Source organism: Phacochoerus africanus, chromosome 1, assembly GCF_016906955.1.
Source record: "Phacochoerus africanus isolate WHEZ1 chromosome 1, ROS_Pafr_v1, whole genome shotgun sequence".
Lineage (NCBI taxonomy): Eukaryota > Metazoa > Chordata > Mammalia > Artiodactyla > Suidae > Phacochoerus > Phacochoerus africanus.
Genome location: NC_062544.1, coordinates 232,385,999 through 232,411,400, shown reverse-complemented (window position 1 = coordinate 232,411,400; position 25,402 = coordinate 232,385,999). Strand labels below are relative to the sequence as shown.

General features: G+C 39.4%; 1 protein-coding gene across 1 annotated transcript in view; it reads left to right on the top strand.

The window, feature by feature from the left end:
- Positions 1–25,402, top strand: part of BBX (BBX high mobility group box domain containing) — a 145,655-nt gene that overhangs the window by 25,194 nt on the left and 95,059 nt on the right. Inside the window, exon 2 of the mRNA XM_047793060.1 lies at positions 22,056–22,226. Within this exon, the coding sequence (XP_047649016.1) occupies positions 22,065–22,226 (162 nt within the window). The 5' untranslated portion in view covers positions 22,056–22,064. The remainder of the gene's footprint in view (positions 1–22,055; positions 22,227–25,402) is intronic.

Here is a 25,402-nt window from a genome sequence, read left to right as displayed (position 1 = left end):
CTAGTTGCAAAATCACACTTGAACAACCTAACCAAGATGATTTTTCTAAGTGAAATTGAAGGAAGGAGAGGAAGGAAAACTCATTCAGGATTGAAACTCATCAGAGTCGGCTGAAAATTACATGTAAAAGAAATGCCATTCCCTCTCTTTCTCAGCCTTCATTTTTCTTCATCAGCTCCCACCAGTGATGCATCTGTAAGAGGATAATACAGGTTATCCTGCCATGAGTAATGGACCCTGATTTCCACTTTTCTGATTGCTTGCTATCTGCTGTAAGTAATGCCTTGCAGACATACCCCATGTGTCCTAGAGCATTTTGACTAATGTTGTGTTTTGGACAAGAGTCCCCAAAACCACTGAATCCTTCACTCTACTTTCCTGATTTTTGTCTTTATTGATTGATTTTCAGTTAAAACTCAGTCTTGTTTTTGCTCACCTGCATTTTGTGGCCACTAGGTTTTTCACTGGTGTGTACTTTTTATTTGAGATATTTTATTTTTTGTTAGCAAGGAATCTGGAGAATTATAAGTTGCCCACAGAATAGATTGTTTCTTGACTTGCTCCATTTTGCAGTGACTTCTTTCATTAGAATAACAGAATAAAATTACCCTTTAGAAGCTTTTCCTATATTGATCCAGTTCATTTCATGGGCTGAAAGTGGAGAAAGAGAAAGAAACCAAGAGTTCTTTTGTTATATTATTGTAGATAAACCTGGCAACTTTGAATTTTAAAAATGGCAGTTTGCTCATTTGTCTTACTAATAATACAACTAATTAGCAATCTCAGGTTTGTAATTCAGTGAAACACACGCAAAAAGACTCCCTAATAATAATGATAAAATTTCCTCAAAAGAGACCCATACTTTATGCCAACTCAGAGAATAAGAAGTTTTAATTTAAATCTAACCTTTTGTGAACTTACTTTTAAAGATCATTCATTAATTGATGGGTTGGGCTCAGATTTCTAAGATCTCTTTCAATTCTAACATTGTACAGTTTTATTAGCAAACCTAAATTTAATATGTAATAGAATCCAGTATCTGGAAACAACCATGAGAAATCTTCTGATTACCTTTCTCCATCTCAGTAGTAGAGTCCAGTTTTTACATAAGAATGACTGTTCATTCCCTCCCTCCTTTTAGTATATTTATAAGAATCCCATTTTTTTTTTTTTTTTTTTTTGGTGATAGGTACCTGGCCAGTAATTACTGACTTTAGTATGTTTAGGGGGCATTCCAGACAGTTTTTGGGAACTATAGTTACAGAATTCCAAAAGCCAGATAGTGGTCATGTTTATGTTTATGTTCATGAATGAAGTAGTTAGACCTCCTGTATCTGTCACCACCGCCCCCCCCCCCAGTACTTTGCTTTATCCTACCCAGGATGTGAGATTTGCATTAGTAGAAGAGAAGTTAGGATTTAGGGTTCCATATAGCAGTGATATCTCTTAGATGAATATCAGAGTTTTTGAAAGTTGTTGTAATATATGGACCGAGGAGATTTGGCAAATACTAAGTACAACAAGTTTTAATTGCGAAATAATTAATCAGCCAAAGAGTGTGGGGAAAAATCACCCAACAAAGTATTTATTTGGATTCTGAATGTTAATATGACCTCCTTATACAAAAAATCATTAAATGAACTCAAGGGTATTTAATAATACAACCCTTATAAGTTACCCAGGTCAGGCAGTGACTTAATTGTAGTGCAGGCTCATAATGTTAATTACAGTGAAGTTAAATTGTACTGAGTCACTTTTAGAAGTACATGGTGCATGTCACTTGGGGGGAAAAAATCACAGTCTAAAGTTGACAAAAGTAATCATTTATTTTACTTCTGAGCTCCTTGATCTTCACAGGACCCAATAGGAACCTTTTAAACTAACCCCATTTAAAAAAATACATTACAACAACTGCAGACTTTTTCATTTCTTCAAATGCTCCTAGAGCCAGCTGTGTATGGACAAGAAGAATTGAACAGCACTGTAGTGTGGCAGCTGGACCACTTGAGTCTGAATCTTAGGGTCCAATGTGCTAGTTTCCTAGCTTTACCCAGGGCAAATTTTCCTCTGAGCTTCAGTTGCTTCATCTGAAAATGTGACTAATTATGTTTTCTACTTCATAGAGTTTTTTAGAGGATTAAATGAACTAATGATGATAGGATGGTGCCCTGATGTATGATTAAGTCCAGAAAGAAAAAGATAAAAGGCATACTTTGTATATATGAAAATTCTGTTTGAGTTTTAAACTGGAAGTCTTCCCTTATTTACAATAAAAATGTAGTTTTTAGAGCAGAACCTGCGGCATATGGCGGTTCCCAGGCTATGGCTCGAATCAGAGCTGCAGCTGCCGGCCTCTGCCACAGCCACAGCAACACAGGATCCGAGCCTCATGTGTGACCTACACCACAGCTCACAGCAATGCCAGATCCTTAACCCACTGAGTGAGGCCAGGAATGGAACACACATCCTCATGGATACCAGTTGAGTTTGTTAACTGCTGAGCCACAGTGGGAACTCCAAGAAGTAAATTTCTGAAAAGGAAGTGTTTATTATTGTTTTTATTACACAATATTCTTTTTGACTTTGTAAATCCTAAATTTTAGGTATCACATATTTAAATGGGTAGATGATGACTAGATTTCTGTTAATCCTGGGGTAATTTGGGGGTAGAAAAGTAAACATTTTAACTGTCTGGTCTGGAAGATAGGTGTTGAAAGAGTAGTGACAGTAGTAGCTGCCTGGACTTGGCACAATTAATAATTTAGCACTTTCAGTTGTCAAGGACAGCCCCCTTTGTCTGCTGTTCATGTATCATGTACTTATAATTCCCCATTCATCTTTCCATCACCAGGGAACTCCTCAGTGTTCCAGCTAGTTCCTCTTTTGGCACATAAATGGCTTGGATTGATGTGAAGAGACCCAGGATTTAAAGTCTCAGATTTGGCTACATTTGTTACCTGTCTTAGCTGCGTATTGTGATGTTCAAATTTTCTAGTGTTAGAGGCAGAGTTTTGCTCCAGTTTTTGTCTTTTTAGGGCACACCCGAGGCATGTGGAGGTTCCCAGGCTAGGGGTCACATCAGAGCTGTAGCCACTGGCCTACGCCATAGCCATGACAGTGCCGGATCCGAGCCGTGTCTTTGTCCTACACCTCAGTTCTTAACCCACTAAGAGAGGCCAGGGATTGAACCCATGTCCTCATGGATGCTAGTCAGGTTCATTATCACTGAGCCACAACTGGAACTCTGCTCCTGTGATTCTAAATAAGTGCAAATGTAGGGCAAAAGTGGCTTAATCCTAACCAACCTGTTAGCCATCTGAATCTTCTAATCTCTAAGAGTTGCACATCCCATAATAAAGCACACATTCAGTTATTTATAAAGTAAAAAATTAGTTGAGGCCTCCATGGCCTTGATTTAAAGCTAATAGAAATTGACCTTTTCTTTTAAGGAAAAGTAATACTTGGGTCACTGCGGAAGCATGGGTTCGATCCTCAGCCTGGTACAGTGGATTAAAGGATGCGGCATTTCCTCAGCTATAGCACAGGTCACAGCTGTGGCTCGGGTTCAGTCCCTGGCCCAGAAAATTCCATATGCCGCAGGTTAAAAACAAACAAACAAACAAAAAAACTACTTAGTGAAGACATACAAAATTCAAAATGATACTCAATTTTCAAATTATAGAATTCAGTGTTAATTAATGGTAGAAGTAGTTGGCAGAGGCTATGAGAAAAAGCATTGTGGGAAAAATTATACAAAACAGCTGCTGCCGTTTTTTTACAACCCAGCTATACAGGTAAATTGTCACCAGTGTAAAGGCTGTGTGAGAGGCTGCGAAAACTGATTTATTGTGTCTTTATCTTCCTGGTAGGAGATGAGAGAAGGGGAATGGAGGCCTTTGTACAGGAGAAGGGGGATTCTGCAGTACAGCTGGTCTCAGCTAGAGACCTAGAGGTGAAAATCATAAGAGAGAGTGGTAATAATGAGTCTTCAAAGTCATCTACACCAATCTTTTGATGCTTGAAGAACTTCCACAATTTTTCTACTTCATCAGTTGTTAATTTTGTCCTTGGAACAGGTCTGGTATTAAATCTTTCTCCTTTTTTGAAGTGAGAGCCAATACTAAGTTCTGAGCATCCTTACTCTTAACCCAGTACTATTATTGGTCTCACAGTTCCCATCTTCTCTCTCTGCAAAAATTCTACAAGCAAGAGAAAAATGAGTGGGAGAAGCATGCGAGTGTTATTACACTTTGCTCATGTCTCAGGTCTTCAGTTTCTGTGTGTATGCCAAAAAAATTCCAGTTCTATTCTCCCCTAAGCATTATTTCCCCATAAAGTTCTAGCCATATCTTCTTCTTTTTTTTTTTTTGGTCTTTTTGCCATTTCTTGGGCCACTCCTGCGGCATATGGAGGTTCCCAGGCTAGGGGTCCAATCGGAGCTGTAGCTGCCAGCCTATGCCAGAACCACAGCAATGCCAGATCTGAGCCTTGTCTGCAGCCTATACCACAGCTCACGGCAACGCCGGATCCTTAACCCACCGAGCAAGGGCAGGGATCAAACCCGCAACCTCATGGTTCCTAGTCGGACTCGTTAATCACTGCGCCACGACAGGAACTCCCTAGCCATATCTTCTTAAGTCAAGCCTGAGGTTTCAGGAATGGCCAGCCACCTGACTTCCTTCCAGTTAAAGGTGGAAAGGTGCAGACCCTACCCCAGTCTTTTTTTTTTTTTTTTTCCTTCTTCTGTCTTTTTGCCATTTTCTTGGACTGCTCCCGCGGCATATGGAGGTTCCCAGACCAGGGGTCCAATTGGAGCCGCAGCCGCCGGCCTACACCAGAGCCACAACAACTTGGGATCCAGCCGCGTCTGCAACCTACACCACAGCTCACGGCAACGCCGGATCCTCAACCCACCGAGCAAGGCCAGGGATCAAACCCGCAACCCCATGGTTCCCAGTCGGATCCGTCAACCACTGAGCCACGACGGGAACTCACCTACTCCAGTCTCCAACACAACAAGGATCTGAATAGTTCTTTGCAGGATCTTTTCAAAGGCCCATTTTTGCTGATGCCCAGAGTGAGAGAAGCCAAATCAGAGTTGGCCAAGTTTGCAGTGACAGCAAAAATCCCAGAGCCTGGGATTCACTCTTGTAGCCTCCTTAGCGATGTCGGTTAAGTTTAGCCATTAGTTAAAGTGTTAACAGTGGGATGAATTGGAGTCATCAAAGTGAATAAAGAGAATTATTTGAATTCTCTAATGTCTTTTATGATTGCCAAGTATCTGGGTATTGTGAATGTCTTGTTACTACATACTAGCTATTCCCAGATTGTTTGCACTGTGTTTATTGCATTCTGTTGCATGCTATCTAGTTCCCAAATTGTTTTATTGTTATATAGATCTTATCTCACCAATAACTCATTGGTCCAACCCATCTCTTATAGTCAGTGTTATCTCCCTTAATGATAGCCCCTTAATTGGTCCTTTTCGAAGGTTGATTTGCGCTCAGGAGGTCTTCCTAGAGGAGCTATAGAAGAGCTGTAGGAGGAATTTGCCCTTCTCTCAAGAATAGATTTGGGGAGTTCCCATGGTGGCTCAGTGGTTAACGAATCCGACTAGGAATGATGAGGTTGTGGGTTCAATCCCTGGCCCCACTTAGTGGGTTAAGGATCTGGCGTTGCCGTGAGCTGGGGTGTAGGTTGCAGTCTCAGCTTGGATCCCGTGTTGCTGTGGCTCTGGCGTAGGCCAGCAGCTACAGCTCCGATTAGACCCCTAGCCTGGGAACCTCCACATGCTTCAGGAGCGGCCCTAAAAAGACCAAATAAATAAATAAATAAATAAATAAATAAATAAATAAAAAAGGAATAGATTTGGTAGTCACTGAATCCAGACAGCTTTGCAAGCAGGATTCTTTGACTCTTTATTGAGCCTTAACTTCCAGTTGGAGAAATGCTATAGTAGATATAAATAATGTGACATTTGCTGTTAGATTGTGATTCTTGGTACACATTACACCTTGATAGGTTTTATTTTTTTCCCTAAAACCATAATGAGGAAGCATATTTTATTTACTCTAGTTCGTTCCTTTTCAAATTCTCACCCAAACTTACTTTTATTCTCAAATTGTATCTTATTACATATTTTAAAGTCCGGCAAATATTTGAACATATGTAAGGACCTTTTTTTGTATTAAATGTGTTCTAAATTTCTATTTATACTTAAAACTATTTGCAACAAACATAGGAAGTGGTGTGTTGCTCTATGGCAGCTTTGTAGTATTGTTGCCGTGCATGTTGTGTTGCTCATGGAAATGGCAGGCTTTCATGATATGTGTTAAACTGTAACGTGCCTGTTGTGTTCAGCGTGGAATGCTGAACTGAGTTGAGAGATCATGTTGTTTGTTCCACTCTGCCTTTCAGAATAATTAGATGGAGATGCACGCGCTCTCCATCAATAAAGCATATTTGTTTTGAAATGGGCTGTCAGTCACAACGACTTCTGAGAGCACTTTAGGAGCTGCTACATCAATATTTACAAAATGCAAAGTAAAGTACACTGAGTCACAGAGCATATGCTCTCTTGTTCCCTGATCTTGCCCCTCCCCCACTGTGTGCAATATATCTAAATCCATAGGAAGGACTCTTTTGAAAATGAATGGAAATTTGGGAGCCCTCTAGCTAAAGTAGATGTTAAGGGGCCAAAAAATTGCTTTAAAAGGCTTGTAAAATGGAATTACTCTTCCTTACAAAATAAATGTATTGTTTAAAAACTAAAATCAGTAATACAGGTAGGTAGAAGAAAGTCCCGATGCTTTGGGATTAAGTCCAGAGCTTTTAGGCCTTGTCCCTGGTTTGCCTCTCAGTGACATTGGAAATATTTTGTAGGAGTTCCTGTCATGGCCCAGTAGTAATGAACCCAACGAGTATCCATGAGGATGCGGGTTTGATCTCTGGCCCCACTCAGTGGGTTAAGGATCTGGTGTTGCCATGGCTGTGGTGTAGGCTAGCAGCTACAGCTCTGATTTGACCCCTAGCCTGGGAACGTCCATATGCCACAAGTGCTGCCTTCAAAAGCCAAAAAAAAAAAAAAAAAAGGAAAGATTATGTAAATCTCTCTGAGGCTTCTCTTACTCAGTTGTAAAATGGGCTTAATTATACCCATGTCACAGGATCATATAATAGTAAATAAATTAATGTATGAAGTAAATGCTTTGTAAGTTACAATGTGGTACATAATTGGAAAGTAGCAATTAAAGTAGCCCAGGAGGCATTATAGCAGTACTGATTCTTTTTATTAGAAAATATATTTAGGTGGTTCCCATTGTGGCTCAGTGGTTAACAAACCCGACTAGTATCCATGAGGACATGAGTTCAATCTCTGGCCTTACTCCCTGGTAGGTTAAGGATCCGGCATTGCCATGAGCTGTGGTCTAGGCCAAAGACAGAGCTAAGATCCTGCGTTGCTGTGGCTGTGGTGTAGGCCAGCAGCTACAGCTCCAATTCAACCCCTAGCCTGGGAGACTCCACATGTAGTGGGTGCTGCCCTAAAAAAAGACAAAAGTCCAAAGAAAAAAAAGAAAATATATTTTGAAATATAGCCATATTTCATGTTATAAAGAGCTTTATTATAAAAATCAAAACAGTTTCTTAGAGATGTCAGCAAAATAACATCCATCTTTGAAAAAGAAGATAAAAGGAAAAAAAATAGCAATGGGCACCTGTAGCCCCTATTGTTGATTATGTATTGTGCCATTAACTTTGCTATGACAGGTCACTGTATGTGTGAGTAAGAGCACTCCCTCCTTGCTCTCTGCATGTAACACAGTTGTGTAAATATGGAAAAACTTGGGTAGATCCTCGATGCAAAGGACCATGGAGATTCCAGGTTAAAATGAACTGAATGAAAGAGAAATGGTCTTAGTAGTGTTGAGAATCTTGCTTAGGGGAAAATGATACTAAATTGAAAATTCCTGGGTTTAACTCAATACTTGGAAGACCGCTTCTCCCTAAAATCAGCTAAAGCCATACCTTAATGATATGGAAAAACTTTCCAGGTTTATTTGGTTTATAATTCTTTATAGAAGAGCTTTGTTTTCTTTATACTATATATAAAACATTGCCTTTGTATTTAAATAGGATGCTAGAAGATAAAAATGTGGCCAGCAGAGGGAGCAGAATTCTGTAAATCAGGCTATAAGGAAAATAATCTCGGATGCCTTGGTAAACATGTATTTTGTGGATAATGCCCACTCTCATAGTGTGCTTTAAGTGGAAAATGGAAGGAACGAGGATGAATATAGGGTCATCCTAAACCATCTAGCTATTTGTATTCACTTTGATGGTTTTTAAAAAGGAAAAAAAAACCCCAAGCAAATGGTATATAAATAGGAACTTGTGTTATTAGTTATATGAAGTCAAGGACTTAAAAACTGAATTTAATACATTAGTAAATTAAAAAATAGTTTTCAGTGCTTGACACTGAGGTTAGAGCACGTTCCAAGCAAACACTTTAAAGGAATATAACATCTGAAAGGAGTATAAATGGGATGGTTAATGCTCTGAACAGGGCACAGCATTCCGCACAAGCGGAATCAACACATAAGCACTTTTACATCATGTGTATTAAGTCAGGAAATTGGAATATATTTAAGAAAAAAACTTCATGTGTAAAACAAGTATAAAACAAATGGTTTTCTGCTTAACTCTAGTGAAACAGAAACTATAAATGTATCATAGCTCCTTATGTATTCTAATTAATTTCCTTGGCAAATGTGCGGTCTGATATAAAATCATTAAGTTAATGCATTTTCAAGCACTTTTTATTAAATACATAATATATTCAAGGCAGTATTCCAGGCATTTGGGAATATAAAGATAAGCAACATCCTGCCTTTTAAAAATGTGTAATGTAGTAAATGACAAGTGAACCAAGTTCTCCTGTGCCCGAGTATAAAGCAGGTGGGCATTGCAGAAGCTGGGGTAAGCTGCTTCAGTAAACACTATGAATACTAAAATAAGAAATGGCAGTTCTTTTTTACATTATGAAAAAATGGAGATTTTTGTTTTGTAACCATTAAGATTAAAAAGTTTTGCTTTATTTAGTGAATTTAACTGTAACTTAAATTATTTCTGTCTTGGAAGTTCCTGTTGTAGCACAGCAGAAATGAACCCGACTAGTATCCATGAGGATGCAGGTTTGATCCCTGGCCTTGCTCAGTGGGTCAAGGATCTGGCATTGTCATGAGCTGTGGTGTAGGTTGCAGACATGGCTCAGATCCTGTGTGGCTGTGGCTGTGGCCATGGCTTAGGCTGGCAGCTGCAGCTCCGATTCTGCCACTAGCTAGGAACTTCAATATGCCACAGGTGTGGCCCTAAAACAGCAATATTGCTGATGTATATTTTGCTGTCTTTTAAGAATAAAGAACAGTAGCTTCAGAAAAGGAGATTTCCAACTAGAAGTATCATAAATTGTTGATTCTTAACTGGAACCATTGTTTCTAGTTTTGTTTTTTCAGTTATAATTAGAGATCGGGATAGTAAAAGACATTCAGAGCTACTTACTGGTTTTTAAATTTTTGAAAAGTTAACATAAATGAAAAATATTTTTTAAAAACTTGGATCATTTCAGATGGAGTTTAATATGTGTATAAAAATGTGTGATCACTCTTACAGTTTGAAGGGTTGTATGTAAACTGGTGCACAGAGGATTAAATAGTGTTCAATGATGGGTAAGGGAGAAAAGGGGATAGATAGTTATTTATCTTGGGAGGTCAAAATTTTGACATTTGCTGCATAAAAACTGGTATTTCCAAACAAGTAAAATTGCTAGGTGTTCTGGTTTGGTTATTTGAGATGCGGCTTGAAGTTGGTACAAGGAATTTCTGAGATGAGGGTCACAGAGCAGGAAGAGAGCAAGGCATGGTGAAGATGGAGCAGAAAAGAAGTAGTGGCAAATGAGGAGAAGGAAGAAAGGTGACTGGAAGAGACTTCAGGGAGCAGACCTCAGAGCTCTTCTCAGAACAAGTGTCTCCCCACAGGGGGCCTGGCTCTGTGTTAGGCCCTGCAGATACTGTGGTAAACTTTAGACAGACGTCGTTCTCTGTCAAAGCAAGGGCGATATAAAGAGAGAAACCCACTATTTCATTGTGGGCTATTGAGTATAGGGTGCTATGGGGACACCTAGGATGCACCTCTCTCATTAGAAGGGGCCAATAGAGGCTGATGTGAGATGTAAGCTCTGCCCCAAAGCAGAGGTAAGAGGAGACAGTAGTGCAGATGCTAAGGAGGTGAGAGCCTATGATGAGTTCCAGGTGATGGCACATGGCTCAGTGCAGGTAGAGCTTTAAGAGTGAGAATGGAGCAAAGAGACGTGAGCTATAAGGGACAAAGTCAGGAAGAGTCATGTGTGCTGTATGAAGGAAGAGGTTTGGACGTCTCCCTAAGGGCATTGAGGGGCCATCAGTGTATGATGCAGAGGTCAAGAGCAGGTATTTGCAGTGTGGTAGGTGCAGCTGTAGGTAAGACAACCAGACTGCTGAGCCAATGTGGAGGATGGAGAGGAATGAACATGTGTGTAAGAGGCAGATGGGACAGAACTTGGTGAGAGATTAGATATCAGAGCATGAAGCCAATTGCAAAGATTTGAATTTATGTTGAGAAAGTAGAAGACATAAATGTATGTTTTTCAGATGTTCCTGTGAAGGGAGGACTGTCCAGCCCCTGTGTACCAGGCAGGCGCTGGCATACTCCACAGGCATATGTGGTAGAGGCTGAGGCCTGGCCTAGGCAAGGTAGTTTCTCTGAGAGGCTGGAAATCAAAGATGTAAGAATGAATCATAGTGAGGTAGAAAAGCCAGAGCCTGTGGCGCAGTTGGAATGAGATGTGAGTGCTTTCTAGGAAATTAATCCTGGGGTTTAGAACCAAGAAGATTAGGAACCAAGTCAGTAAGTGAAGTGCAGGGTGGAGCCTGTAAACAGTACCAGGCGGCCAGTTCTTGCAGGCTGCTAGTTTCAGGGCTTGGGGTTAGGTAGCTCCTGGTCTGATGGCTGGAGGCCGGTTTGTACCAGAAAAGAGGAGTAGCTAAAGACGAAGGAGGGTTCAGAGAGGGCTTTAAACATGAGATTGTGCACAGACTGAAAGAGAAGGTATTAACTAGAAGGAGCTGTTGTTAGTTCATCAAAGAAACTGAAAGACTGATAGCCCAGGGTAGCAGGAAAGATTGATTAAAAGCACAGACTGAGGGTGAGAAGAGGAGCTGGCCTTGAAACTCTGCCTTTGAGAAAAGGTAGATGAAGAAAAGAAACAAGTTTTGAAATTGGTAGGCAAGTTGGGGCTTTGGGAGGGTCCACAAATGAAGACCTTTCCGTTAACCAGAAGGCAAAGGCGTTTTCTTAGAATGATTAGGATTATGGTGGGAAGGACAGTTTGAAGACGCTCGGGCTCTCAGGATAGAAGACCTCGATTTGAATCCTGGCTCTGCCACATACAGAAAGGCCTTAGGCAGGTTGCTTAAGCTTTGTCATTCTCTATTGCTTCCTGTATAAAATGTGACCATTACAGTTCCTTTTCTCCAGAGAGATGTATGGAGGATTAAAGAAATTAATTCATATGAAGTGTTTAGCAGGTAGCAAAGGTTTAATAAAAGTAAGTTATTAGGAGGCAATGTTGTATAATGGCCAGGAACCAATTAGTACAAGCATTGTGACTTTGGACAGTCTATAATGTACACATGTAATGCATAGTTAATCAGGTGATTGGCAAATATGTATTCAGCTTCATTGACGGTAAATGAGAAGACTCCGTAAGCTTGTCTTCTTGGGCTTCAGCTTCTTGTCAGTGTGATAATTATGTCCACCAATGTGACAATACATATAATAAAAATCTTTGTTAACCTACAAACAAGGCAAACTATATGCTATCTGTGCCTCTGTTTTCCTCATCTGTTAAAAGTAAATTATACTAGTACCCGCCTCTTAGGCTGATTGTGAGTTAAGAGAAAGTAAGTGTAAGCTCTTAGCTTCTGGCACATAGGAAGTTATATATATATAAGCATTTTATATACATATATATATGTAGAAGCATTTTATTTTTTATTTTGTATAGAACTCTTTTACATATACATATTATTGTTATTATCCTCACTTACCATCATCAATAAGGGTTAAAGAGAAACCACTAATTTATAATGGGCACTGTGAGATTGGATGGGACTAGGATGAGAAAAGAAGATTATGGACAAGCACAACAAACTGAGGTTGGAAACTTTTGGTAGTAGTGTCAGGCCACGGGAGCAGGCGGTAGCCTGTGGGTAGACTAGGGAGGAAAAATGGTTGCATGAATTCAGAGTTGGGGTTAATTAGCAGACCAGAGATGAAAAGAAAAGAGAGCTAGTGAGGTGAAGGTACTATGATACTCTGTTCTGAAAGAATAATGAGAGTCATTGACCAATAACCAGAGAAGGGAATAAAGCTAAGTGAATAAATTTTTAGACCAGTACTGACAGCTGTTTGCAAGTCACTTAGACTTCATTATTTTTATTACACTGTCTTGTCAATTTGCCTCTTCTGTCTCTCCCCTCCTCTCCTGAGCAGCCCTTCTGGGTTCTTATTTTCCTTTCCTGTGTGTTTTCTTTTCAAGCCTTTTATCTCTTCTGCCTTCTAGCAAAACAGTATAAAGAAAAGCATAATAAGAAAGCATAGTAGTATTGTTTCTGTGTTCACTGTCTCATGTAGTTTGTCTGGCACAAAGATGTTTGCTTTGACAGATCCAGAAAAAAAGCACCTGGCCTGTTCTTTACCTTCAAGGGTCTCTGTGGGAGGAATTCACACGGAATCATTATACATATATTGTATGGAAAGATGATGATAGTTACACAATCAAGTGTCAAAAAATAAGGCCCAGCCATTAAATGTGGGTGGTCAAATAAGGTGCTCAGGAAGGAAAGAGACAGCAGCTGGGGAAAATAAAGACAGCTCCTCAGTAATGGGAGTTCAGAGGGGCCTGCATGGAGAGTGAGACCGGGTGTGTGGGGAACGGTGTGCAGACCTGGGACAGCTGAGGAAGCACAGGGCAGGTGTTGCAAACAGAACAACCCCAGCATGGCTGGAGAGCAGAGGCATTGAATGAGAGGTAAGGCTGGTCACTTAACTCCCCAGTGCGTAGCTCAACACGTGATCAATAAATACGTGTTTAGCTGCTTTGAGAGTAAATGGGGAAGAGACTATGTGAGCTTGTCTTCTTGTGTGTCAGGTTCTTGTCAATGTGATAATTATATCCTAACCACGTAATACATGGATTTTTTAAAAAGCGCCTTCAGAAACTCAGAAAGGCAAACATGTTAGGCTAGGCCTGTCGAAGAATAGGAATCTGGTGACTTTCTGATGAAGAATGTAAACACCACCATAAAATTATAGCAAAACACTGTTGGGCTTTGGGGGGAAGGTGGTTTGATGGGGAACATAGTCTAGCCTGCTACTGAATTCTCCAAATAGTTTTTCTTCCCTCAGCTACTTCTTTTGGTGCCTTATTGCTTTCAAGGTAGCTCTTGTCACTCTCTGTAGCCTAGAGCAGCATGCGTTTTGAGAACCATGTTAAGCTCTCCTAAGGCTAAATGTCATGGAGTGTACGTATTAGAGATCTTAGAACTGGTTATGAGGGAAGGGCACAGGGACCAGAACTGCAGGTATATCTAAGCCATTCTTTGAATAGCGGGTGTCTTATTAGTATTCATGAAGAGCATGCAGATTACATCTTGACAGAGTTAAAGTTTCAACTTGAAGAGCTGCTGCTTTTCAATAAGGAGTGCATTTAAAGGCACTCCTTGCATGAATAGAGTGACTGAATTGCTTCTAAAATGAGAGTATTACTTTATTGAATGAGATATTTTTCATTTAATCTGTCTACAGTTTAGAATTATCATTAGAATTACAATAAATAATGATTAGCACTTGCAGGGCTTTTATCTTCAAAGAGTTTTAAAGTTAATCTAATTTAATTGTTGCTTATAGTCATCAGAGATGTACACTTGCTCTTCTGCCATGAACCCTTGAAAGGGTTCACTTTCCATCCCCTCAGTGCTCTCTTTAGGTAGTTGCATGGCTCATAAGCTATTTGTTCTATGGGATATGCTTAAAGAGTTGACAGCTTTATATTAGAGCTTCTTGTCCTGGGTGAGCATGTAGGCTCTTGAGTTAGGCTTCCTGGTTCTAGTGCCCGCTTATCCACTGCTAACTGTGTGCCCCTAGGCAAGTGACTTAACCTTCAGCTTCTTCAACTAAGATGCCAAGTAGTACCTACCTCAAGGGTTCTTATGAGGGTTCTTATACGAATTAAATGAGATAATGAGTATTAAGTATGAAGCAAATAGTATTTAAAGTATTAGTACTTTTTTAAAAATTCCTTAGGGGGAGTTCCCATAGTGGTGCAGTGGAAACGGATCTGACTAGTATCCATGAGGGATGCGGGTTCTATCCCTGGCCTTCCTCAATGGGTTGGGGATCTGGCATTTCCATGAGCTGTGGTGTAGGTTGCAGATATGGCTCGGATCCCACGTTGCTATGGTACAGGCTGGCAGCTATAGCCCAGGAATTTCATATGCTGCTGATGAGGCCCTAAAAAAAAAAAAAAAATTAGGAACAGCAGTTCATTCTGGGAAGTGTTACATGGGATTTAAGTATTAGGTAAGGAAATTATAAGCCATAAATAGGTTTTTCAAGGACTGCTATGTACCAGGCTCAGTTTGAGGCTCTGGGACAGAAAGGGAGAAACCATGACACCTTCCCTCTAGAAGTTCACAACCTATTTTTTTGGTGGGGGGTGTGCAGGGCATAGATAAAATTAACTGAAACACATGATAAATGTTTGACCAACAAGGTTAAGTACGATCAAAGCTCAAGAGCAAAGAGCGATGGATTTTGAAGTAAGGTTTTCAAAGAAAGCTTTTGAAGAGAAGTTATATGTGACCTGGGCCTTGGAGGATGATGTCCATTTGACAGAAAATGGGATTATTGGGGGAGGCAGTGAGCAAGGTTTCACAGTTGAGGTGGCTCTCAGCATCTGTTTTGGTAGGACCCCCTGAAAGATTGGCAGCAAGGAGTGTCTTAAAAGCAGTTGCACTCTCAGAAAATTCTAAGCAGGTCGATCTAACTTGTGGGGAAGCTCTAGAGCTACTGCTCTATCACTGTTTTTTGGGCTGGTTTTTCTTCTTCTCTGTAGACCCGAGAAAGCACTGAAGCTTTGCAGTCTTAGTTGGGCCCAGGAGAGGCCTTACTTGTGGTTAGAATGTATATTGTCTAACTGGGGTCTCATGGGCCTTCCTTACCTTCCCCTGTCTCATTTGCTCTGGATTTCCATTATTATGATTTGAATGGGATTTATTGGACATTTAGGAAACAGTTTAAATTCTAAAATACCCCTGTGATGCAGTTAAATTTACACTGTTTTAAAAGCTTGAGTATACTGATTGCCTAAGTTGTGAGGCCAGAGGATAGAAAGACTAGGGGATCTTACAGAATTTATGACTGTGCCAGGGCTCTGTTTCTAACCATATATCACTCAAATAAAAGAAAGGAAACTTTCCGTCTTTCTGTTTTACTTTCTGAGGCTAGAGGTTGTTTCGTCTGAGAAGCATGTGGACCACTGTTAAACAGGAGTCCTCTGTGCTCTCCTGAACAGCATTGTAGGATGAGTTAAGGCAGCACATGCTGCCTGTTAAACGCCTACTCCCTCTAAAAAGCTTGTGGGTAAAGGGAAGATTTACTAACATGGAGTGAGAAGCTTCTAGATTGTGTGCCATTATATAAAAAGATGTTCTCACAGTAGAGCTGTTACTTAGAGCTATTCCTTTTTTTTTTCTTTTTCTTTTTTCTTTTTTCCTGCTGTGCGTGCAGCATGTGGAAGTTCCCAGGCCAGGGATCAGACCTGAGCCACTGCGGTGACTTGGGTCCTGGCAGTGACTACGCTGAATCCTTAACCCCTGGAGCCACCAGTGAGCTCCAGCTATTACTTAGTTTTAATGTGAGGAAAGATCAGCAAGATGAATAACTCTACAAGTTATTAGAGGTAGAGGCAGAATTCTAAATAAGGCCTATTAGGCTTCAGTGTCCTTTTTTTCTTTTTTCTTTTGTTAAATGTAGTATGTGCTTTATACTTTTTCTTCTATGACATTTCATTAAAGGTTTCATGAAGTTCGACCTCAATAAAGGTCTTCCATGAATGGGCTTGCTGCGTTTAAAGAATATATAGTTAAATGCAATTTTTCCTCATTTGTCACAGGCTAATTTACATTTAGTCCAGTATTATGAGTATCTAATTAGGGCAACTCATCCTTGGCAAAGAAAAGGAAACATATGGGTTGATTTGTTTTTAAAAGATAAATATCAGTAGTTGACCCTTGAACACAGGGTTATATAACTTTAAAGTCACCTCTCTGAATCCACATCTGTTCTCCTCTCTGCAGATTCAACCCACTGTGGATCATTTAGTACTATAGTATGTTTTTACTGAAAAAAAATTTCATGTATAAGTGTACACTTGCAGTTCAAACCCTTGTTGTTCAAGGGTCAGCTGTATTTTGGATAGGAACCTTCAGCCTCCATCATCTGACAGTCTCAGCAACATAATTTTATGATATTGAGTCTTTCAAGCACAGAGTCCCCTGAGAGTTAAATAACCTGATTTTAGTTATTCTAGAGTTGCATTGTGGAAAGGAAGAAGGACTTCTTTTGAATAAAGTATACCAGTTGCTTCATTCATTACATATAGATTGCTAGCTTAATTTGCTGTTGTTGTCGAAACAAGAAGACAAATTTTATATCGTGTGGGATTTTTAGTGGCAAAATAATTACAGATGTAGGCCTCTTACTATCAAAATTAATAGTTTTTCCTCTTGCTCATTGTTGAAATAAGTGATGTGCTTAAGTCTCAAAATTATGCCTTTGCCCTTTTCTTTCCCAGAAGATATTTTTCTCCACCTTTTCTTTCATTCTTCTCTCTTGCTTTCTCATTACCTCTGAATGATAATCAGAAGCATCATTCACTCCATTCTTTTGCCTTCTTTTCAGTAGTTTGGAAGTAGATCCATGGTGAATTAAAAAGGTAATCAGGTAACTTATCTAGCTTATAGTTTGGGGTGTTTCATGGTCACTAGATCAGTGATATTTATTTATATATTTTTGTTATTATTTTTTTATTTCCCCAGTACATTATTTTTTTTCTACTGTACAGCATGATGAACCATTTACACATGCATGTATACATTCTTTTTTCTCACATTACATGTTCCATCATAAGTGACTAGACACAGTTCCCAGTGCTATACAGCAGGATCTCATTGCTAATCCATTCCAAAGGCAATAGTCTACATCTGTTAACCCCAAGCTCCCAGTTCATCCCACCCCCACCCCCGTTTTTAAAGAAATAAATGTTCTTTTTTTTTTTTTTTTTGGTTGTTGTTGCTTTTTAGGGCCACACCTGCGCCGCGTGGAGGTTCCCAGGCTAGGGGTCCAATTGGAGCTACAGCTGCCAGTTCATACCACAGCCACAGCAACACCAGATCTAAGCCGCGTCTGCGACCTACACTACAGCTCACGGCAATGCTGGATCCTTAACCCACTGAGCAAGGCCAGGGATTGAACCCACAGCCTCATGGTTCCTAGACAGATTCATTTCTGCTGTGCCACGATGGGAACTCCCTTTTTTATTTTATTTTTTTTCTTATTGGCATGTAGTTGATTGCTTTACAATGTTGTGTTAGTTTCAGGTGCACAGCAAAGTGCTTCAGTTATACACATACATATATTCATTCTTTTTTCCCATGTAGGTTAATAGAGAATATTGAATAGGTCCTTGCTAGTTGTCTCTTTTATAGAGAGTAGTGCAGTTACACTTTTCTTGACTATTTTATCCCACATATACTATCTCCAATTCACTTATTCTTTTGTTTAACTTTCATTCACATGAAAAATACTTAGTTTTCCCCCACTTTATTTTTTTTAACATTTTTTTTTAATTTTATAAAAGCACTTAACATATGATCTACTCTGCGGTATTTTTGTTTTTTCTTTTTATGGATTTCCTGGACAGGCATTAGATCTGGGCCACAGTTGCCACCTACTGCGGCAACACCAGATGCTTTAACTCACTCTTCAGGACTGGGGATCAAACCTATGTCCTGGACCTGCAGAGATGCAGATGATCTCCTTGAGCCATAGCAGGAACTCTTTAAGATATTTTTTTTTAATTAAAAAATTTTTTTTTATTTCTCAATGAATTTATCATATCTGTAGTTGTATAATGATCATCACAATCCAGTTTCACAGGATTTCCATTCCCACAACCCAAGCACATCCCCTCACTCCCCAAACTGTCTCCTCCAGAGATCGTAAGTTTTTCAATGTCTGTGAGTCAGCATCTGTTCTGCAAAGAAGTTCAGTCTGTCCTTTTTTCAGATTCCACATGTCAGTGAAAGCATTTGATGTTGGTGTCTCGTATGGCTCACTTCACTTACATGATAATTTCTATGTCCATCCATATTGCAAAAAATGCTGGTACTTCATTCCTTTTAATGGCTGAGTAATATTCCATTGTGTATATGTACCACATCTTCTGGATGCACTCCTCTGCTAATGGACATTTAGGTTGTTTCCTCTCACACTTTGTTTTAGACTCTGTTCTAGGGTGATCAGTCTTACTTTTCCCACAGCCCAGGTGGCCAGTGGTTCTCACACAGCATGTGACACCTTGGCCTGCATTCAGAGTTAAACATAGTTTTCAGACCTCCTTTTTTCCCACTCAGGAAAAAATATCTGAATTCACGGGAATGAGAGAGATGGGGGTTAATTTTGAAGCCATCCTAGTGTATAAAAATACTGAATTGTCATCATAATTTAGGCTGGAGCTTATAATAACCCTCACAGTTAACTAATCTTGATGTTCTGATAAGCCAGATGCTTTTGAGCATATAAAGATAACTGGTCTTGGATCATCAAGGAAAAGACCTAGTGATGGAGATAGGATACACCCACGTAATTGTAATTAAGGGGAAATGTGGTGTTATTAGCAATAAAAACCTTTCTGTTTTATTTCTCGGGAAGGGGTGATGACTTTTGTGAATATCAAAGAAGACAATACAGTATCATGGTGGCGCACAGAGCATTTTGGGGCGGGGGGAGGAGGTGAATGTGATTATTTTGCACCCCAAAGCCACAATATACCATCCATTTGTTTGATTCTTGATATTCTATTTTGAATATTGAAATTACATATAACTATATACAAAGGCACATACACTTAAACATATGCACACATAACTAAATAGCGTAATCAAAATCCTTGAGGCTAAATGATACATTTTTCTGTAAGCTCTGGCAGTCATTTTGACCTCTCCAGTTGCTAACAGCTTGCCTGACTTATGGTTTCCCACTGATTTCTTTTACTATTTAAAAAATGTTTTGCATCATAAAATATTGGGTATTAAACCCAGTATGGGTTTAATTACCACTCAAGCATCTCATCCTGAAGTGATTAATAAGCCACAAAAATAACTGTTTCCTTTTCTCTCTAGCATTGGTATTTTTGGAAATTGGGTTGTCTATGCCAAGTTTATTTGTAGATAGACTGGGAATTTTAAATGGTCTATCAATTCAAGGAAATCTTTGTTCCTTTATTAAAAGCATACCAGATAACTAATTCCAATTAGAGTTTTCAATAACTGCTACTCTTGAGGCAGCTACATGAATCATGTAATTGCTTCAGATATTCAGCAGAAATTTTTTCTTGCTAAGAAAACCACAGGAATATGATTTTCTTTCCTCTCCACCCTTTTTTCTTGTCTAAACACAGTTTTAATAAATTAATGAGGATTTTTATCAAAATGAAGATTAATAATTATTAAGGTGAAGTTTTTATTGTAGTACAAGAAATAATCTGAATGTCTGTGAATTATGGAATAATTGAGGAAATTGTGATACATTCTTATTTTGGAATATTATATAGTTATTACAAAACGAGGATGATCAAGGTATATTAACTTACAAGAACATGATATTTTCAACTGGAAAGCTATAAATGGCTATGTTTACTGATATATTTATGTACAGGAAAAGGTATAGGATTATATTGTCTCTAAGGATATTAAAATTGATGAAAGGACAGGCAAACAGGGGGATGATTATTAACAGAAAAGAATCCAGAAATAGACACATGTGGTATGTAGTAAAAGATTAAAGTAGGATTTCAAAGGAATGGGGGAAAATCGGATGATTTAATAAATGGTTTGGGACAGTTGATTAGCTCTTTGGAAGGAAAAAAAAGAATATGCTAGATCCCTACCTCACTCCTTTGTCAGCATGGATTTGAGATTGATCAGATAATTACGTGTTTTTTTAAAAAATATAATTAACTCGTGTTAAGTTCTAGAAGGAAACATTAGTGAATATTTTTTTATTTTGAAGTGAAGATGTGTTTGACTCCAAATCCAGAAAAAAATCAAAGAAGGAAGAAAAAAAATTTCCTATGCTATATTGTTTTGAAAGCTTAAGAACTAGATGAATCTTGAAACTAAATGTTCACGGACCCTAGTGTCAGTAACATGGCATTAAAAGTCTGTTGATGTCACTTGGCAAGCATTTGGGCCAGTGCAAATTTAAACTGACCAAAAAGGCCACCACCCAGTGATTTTTGGCAACTGAGTTTATGTTTGTAATTGTCAGCATGAACCCTTTAAATTGATAGCATTTAGCTGTATTATTTGAATTTTCATGTGAGTATGTATAAACAGTAATTTGATTATTAACCTTCCTTCAAATGAGTGAATGAGAAATATTAATTGTGAGAAAGCATGTAAGAAACTGGTTGTGACTGGTTTACCTTTGGGCTGGGGAGCCGGGCAAGATGGAGAAGGTAAACCTCACTTTTTTTGCTGTTTTCACTTTAATAATGTGACTATGTAGTTTCTTTGATTGAGAAAAACTTTTTTTTTTTTGTCTTTTTAGGGCCGTACCAACAGCATATGGAGGTTCCCAGGCTAGGGGTTCAATCAGAGCTGTAGCTGCCAGCCTATGCCACAACCACAGCAATGCCAGATCTGAGCCACGTCTGTGACCTACACCACAGCTCACAGCAACGCTGGATCTTTAACCCACTGAGCAAGGCCAGGGATTGAAGCCGCAACTTCATGGTTCCTAGTCGGATTCGTTCGTTAACCACTGTCCCACAACGGGACCTCCAAGAAAAGCTTTTGTTAAAGCAATTGAAAAAGTAATTTAGAATTTGGAGATTTTGAAAAATATCGTCAGGTTCATAGCCTGACTATAGCCTAGCTGTTTCAGCCAGTTGTCTTTTAGGGGAAGAAAGCCTAAAAGAAGTAGAGAACAAAACTTTGTTAATGGGTTGTAGCACATATGTAATAGGGAGATGTAAAGGTATTTGTGATCTCCTGTGTCACAGGCGCTCATCCCACTAATTGACTTCACAAATGGATGGGGTCCTTGGAGGCAGCACATAGTTTTTTAAAAATATGTGTCATCTTGTGAAATAGTTTTATTTTAAATATGAAACATTCGATTCTTGCGAAACATTTATTTTAATAATACTCCAAGCTCAAATTTATCATAGTGTAGAATGTGAAGTTCATGTAAATTATTATGATAAAATAGGAGCCACTAGAGAATGTATGGAGGTGCTCTGTGTGCACCTCTGCTCCCTTGGGAGACTGTCTCTTTCCCGTTCCTCTGGTGGGAAACTTTGAGAAATGCTGTTTTGAGTAAATAGGCACAGGTCACAGTAACTTACAATCATTCTAACACTATTTGGGTTTTGAGCTCTAAATTTGTAAGTAGATTTCATAAAAGGCAAATTTTGTTAGCTTGCTTTACCCCCACGAAAATGAATGTTTGATTATGTACTTAGAATTCTTACTGAATCCAGGAAATACTGGAGCTGGTAGATATTTTAAGTGTTAAAACTATTATCTAGTTAAAGCTAAGGAAGCTAACTAAGCTAATTTTAATCAAATTTACGTTGATTTCTCTGCTTCTCTCCTTTTTTTCCCTTCCCACAGGTCACAGTAATGAAAGGCAGTAATAGAAATAAAGATCATTCAGCAGAAGGAGAAGGGGCTGGAAAACGACCAAAACGAAAGTGTCTTCAGTGGCATCCATTGCTCGCAAAAAAACTTCTTGATTTTTCAGAAGAAGAAGAAGAGGAAGACGAAGAAGAGGATATTGATAAGGTAATTCTTCTGTTTATTATGGAAGTTTTAAATTTGAGTATTCATTTCTAGAAACTGCAGTGAACATGTGTGGTGTGAAGGAGGCGTTTCAAGGAGTCTCTGTTACTTGAATCCTATTTAAATACTTAATCTACATTCATATTCTGCACATCGTAATAATTTAGGCTGAAACAGATCCTTCTTTTTTTTTTTCCTTTTAATGATTTTTATTTTTTCCATTATGGTTGATTTACAGTGTTCTGTCAGTTTCTACTGTACAGAAAAATGACCCAGTCACACATATATATTTACAATGTTTTTCTCACATTATCCTCCATCATGTTTCATCATAAGTGACTAGATATAGTTCCCAGTGCTGTACAGTAGGATATCGTTGCTTATCCGCTCCAAATGCAATAGTTTGCATCTATTAACTCCAGACTCCCAGTCCATCCCACTCCCTCCCCCTCCTCCTTGGCAACCACAAGTCTGTTCTCCAAGCCCATGAGTTTCTTTTCTGTGGAAAGGTTCATTTGTGCCATATATTAGATTCCAGATATAAGTGATATCATATGGTATTTGTCTTTCTCTTTCTGACATACTTCACTTAGTATGAGAATTTCTAGTTCCATCCGTGTTGCTGCAAATGGCATTATTCTTTTTTATGGCTGAGTAGTATTCCATTGTGTATGTATGTTATGTATGTACACACACATATATATATACACACACCACATCTTCTTAATTCATTCATCTCTGGATGGATATTTAGGTTGTTTCTGTGTCTTGGCTATTGTGAATAGTGCTGCAGTGAACAAATGGGTGCATGTATCTTTTTTAAGGAAAGGTTTATCTGGATATATGCCTAAGAGTGGGTTTGCTGGATCATATGGTAGTTCTATATTTAGTTTTCTTTTTTTTTTTTGTCTTTTGTCTTTTTGTTGTTGTTGTTGTTGTTATTTCTTGGGCCGCTCCCGCAGCATATGGAGGTTCCCAGGCTAGGGGTTGAATCGGAGCTGTAGCCACCGGCCTACGCCAGAGCCACAGCAACGCAGGATCCGAGCCACGTCTGCAACCTACACCACAGCTCACGGCAACACCGGATCGTTAACCCACTGAGCAAGGGCAGGGACCGAACCCGCAACCTCATGGTTCCTAGTCGGATTCGTTAACCACTGTGCCACGACGGGAACTCCTATATTTAGTTTTCTGATGTACCTACATACTGTTTTCCATTGGTTATACCAATTTAAATTTCCACCAACAGTATAGGAGGGTACCTTTTTCTCCACATCCTCTCCAGCATTTGTTATTTGTTGACTTTGAAACAGATCCTTCTTAAAGAGTATTTCTGTTAATTAACTAACCATTTGCAGGCAATATTCAAATGCAGTGAGTTCACAAAATTTGATGTGTTCACCTGGCTCCCACTCCTTGCTTCTCTGGCCTTTCTTTTCTTCCCTCTCAGCCCAGCCTTGCTGCCACAGGCAGTTCCAGAGCTGTTCAGATCCTCCTGTCTGAGACCTTGAGAGTGCTTGGCTGGTGTTATCCCTCCTCCCCTCTGTGGTCAGTCCTCCAACCCCCTCCTCTGGTCTCACGCTTGAGCAACCAGCTCTTGTTTAGGAAGTCACAGAACCATGCAGGTGACTTCAGAAAGACGCATGTCCCTTCAGAGCTTGTCATGGCTGGTTCCTCTTCTTCATTACTCAGGTCTCAGCATAAGGACTAACTCTATCATCTCAGGTGTCTCTCCCACCCAATTCATTCCAGTCGGAGGATTTCCTTCCTAGCACTTCTTCCTATGTGCCTTGTGTTTAGCTGTTTACAGCTGTCTTCCCAGACTAGAATATAACCTCAGTAAGAGCAGAGGTCTTGCCCCTCCTGTTCTTTTCTCCTTCCTTAAAACCTAAAGTGGTGCCTGACACAGAGTAGGTTTTGAATTCTTCAGGCCTTTGACATCCATTCAGTCTTTTGCTGTAGGGTTGAGTCAGCTCCCTCTTCCACTCATCTCAGCAGGAATTATAAACGTTTTTCCTGTTTCTCAGACATCTTCTCTGGATACTGTTTATGGTCTTCTCACTGTTGACCTTTTCTTCTCCAAGAAAATAGAGGCCACCAGAAATAACTCCTTCAGCTTTCTCTATTCACCTTACTCATCTTACTCCTTCTTCCTTTTTCTTTTTCCTTTCCTTTTTCAGAGGCATTGTGTTATTCTTCCTATTTGAGGAAATTGCCAAGTTGATGCATAATTTGATCTTTCTGATGCATTTGCACTTATTGATGACTTAGTTCTGGAAGCTGCCTCCTGTTTCCATGACAACGCTTACTCTTATTTCTATGCCTGCTTTCCCAGCTAACCTTGCTAGTTTTTTCTGGTTGATTCCCCTCCAGTATTCTACCCTCAAATGTTGATTTCTCTGAGCCTCTTAATTTGTATCTCCATCCTGGATCTTTCTCCTAAACTCTGGACTTGTGTATCTGACTGTTTACTTGACATGTACACTTAGATATCAAATCAGAATCTCAATTTGAATGTGCTCAAAATTAAGCTTTCATTTTTCTCCTCCTGCGTCTTTCTTTTCTCTGTCAGTGGCAGCTCCAGCTTTCAAGTTGGTCAGACCTGAAGCCTTGTCTATTTTCTTTTGCCCAAATTACGTATCTATCCATCCATCAGCAGATTCTCAGTTGTATCTTCAAAGTATGTTCTCAGTTTGACCCCTCTTGCCAACATCACTACTACTACCTTGATCCAAGCCTCTGCCAAGGCTAGTGCAGATTATTGCATTCTGCCTCTCCCTGCCTCTGCACTTGCCTTTCTAGTCTCTTCTCAACAAAGCCGCCAGAGAGATCCTTCCAGAATGGAAGACCAGTTGTGCTACTCTTCAGCTTCACTTAGGATGGGGAATTCGTATGCTCACCACTCTATCTCCATCACCTAGAACAGTAGCTGATCCATATCAGGTGTCCAGTAAACAGTAATTAACGGAAAGAATGAAGTCTTTGAATCCTCTTCTTGGCCCATATCCAGAGATCTCACCCCCACCCTTGGTCCTACTTCTTTATATTGGTACATCAGTTCATTTTCCTTGCTGAGACTTCCCTGCAGGATAACCACTTCATATTCAGCCTATTCAGGACTGAACCCTCTGCTCCCATTTCTCTCACTTGAGAAAACAAGTGTTCCCTGTTGTATATGA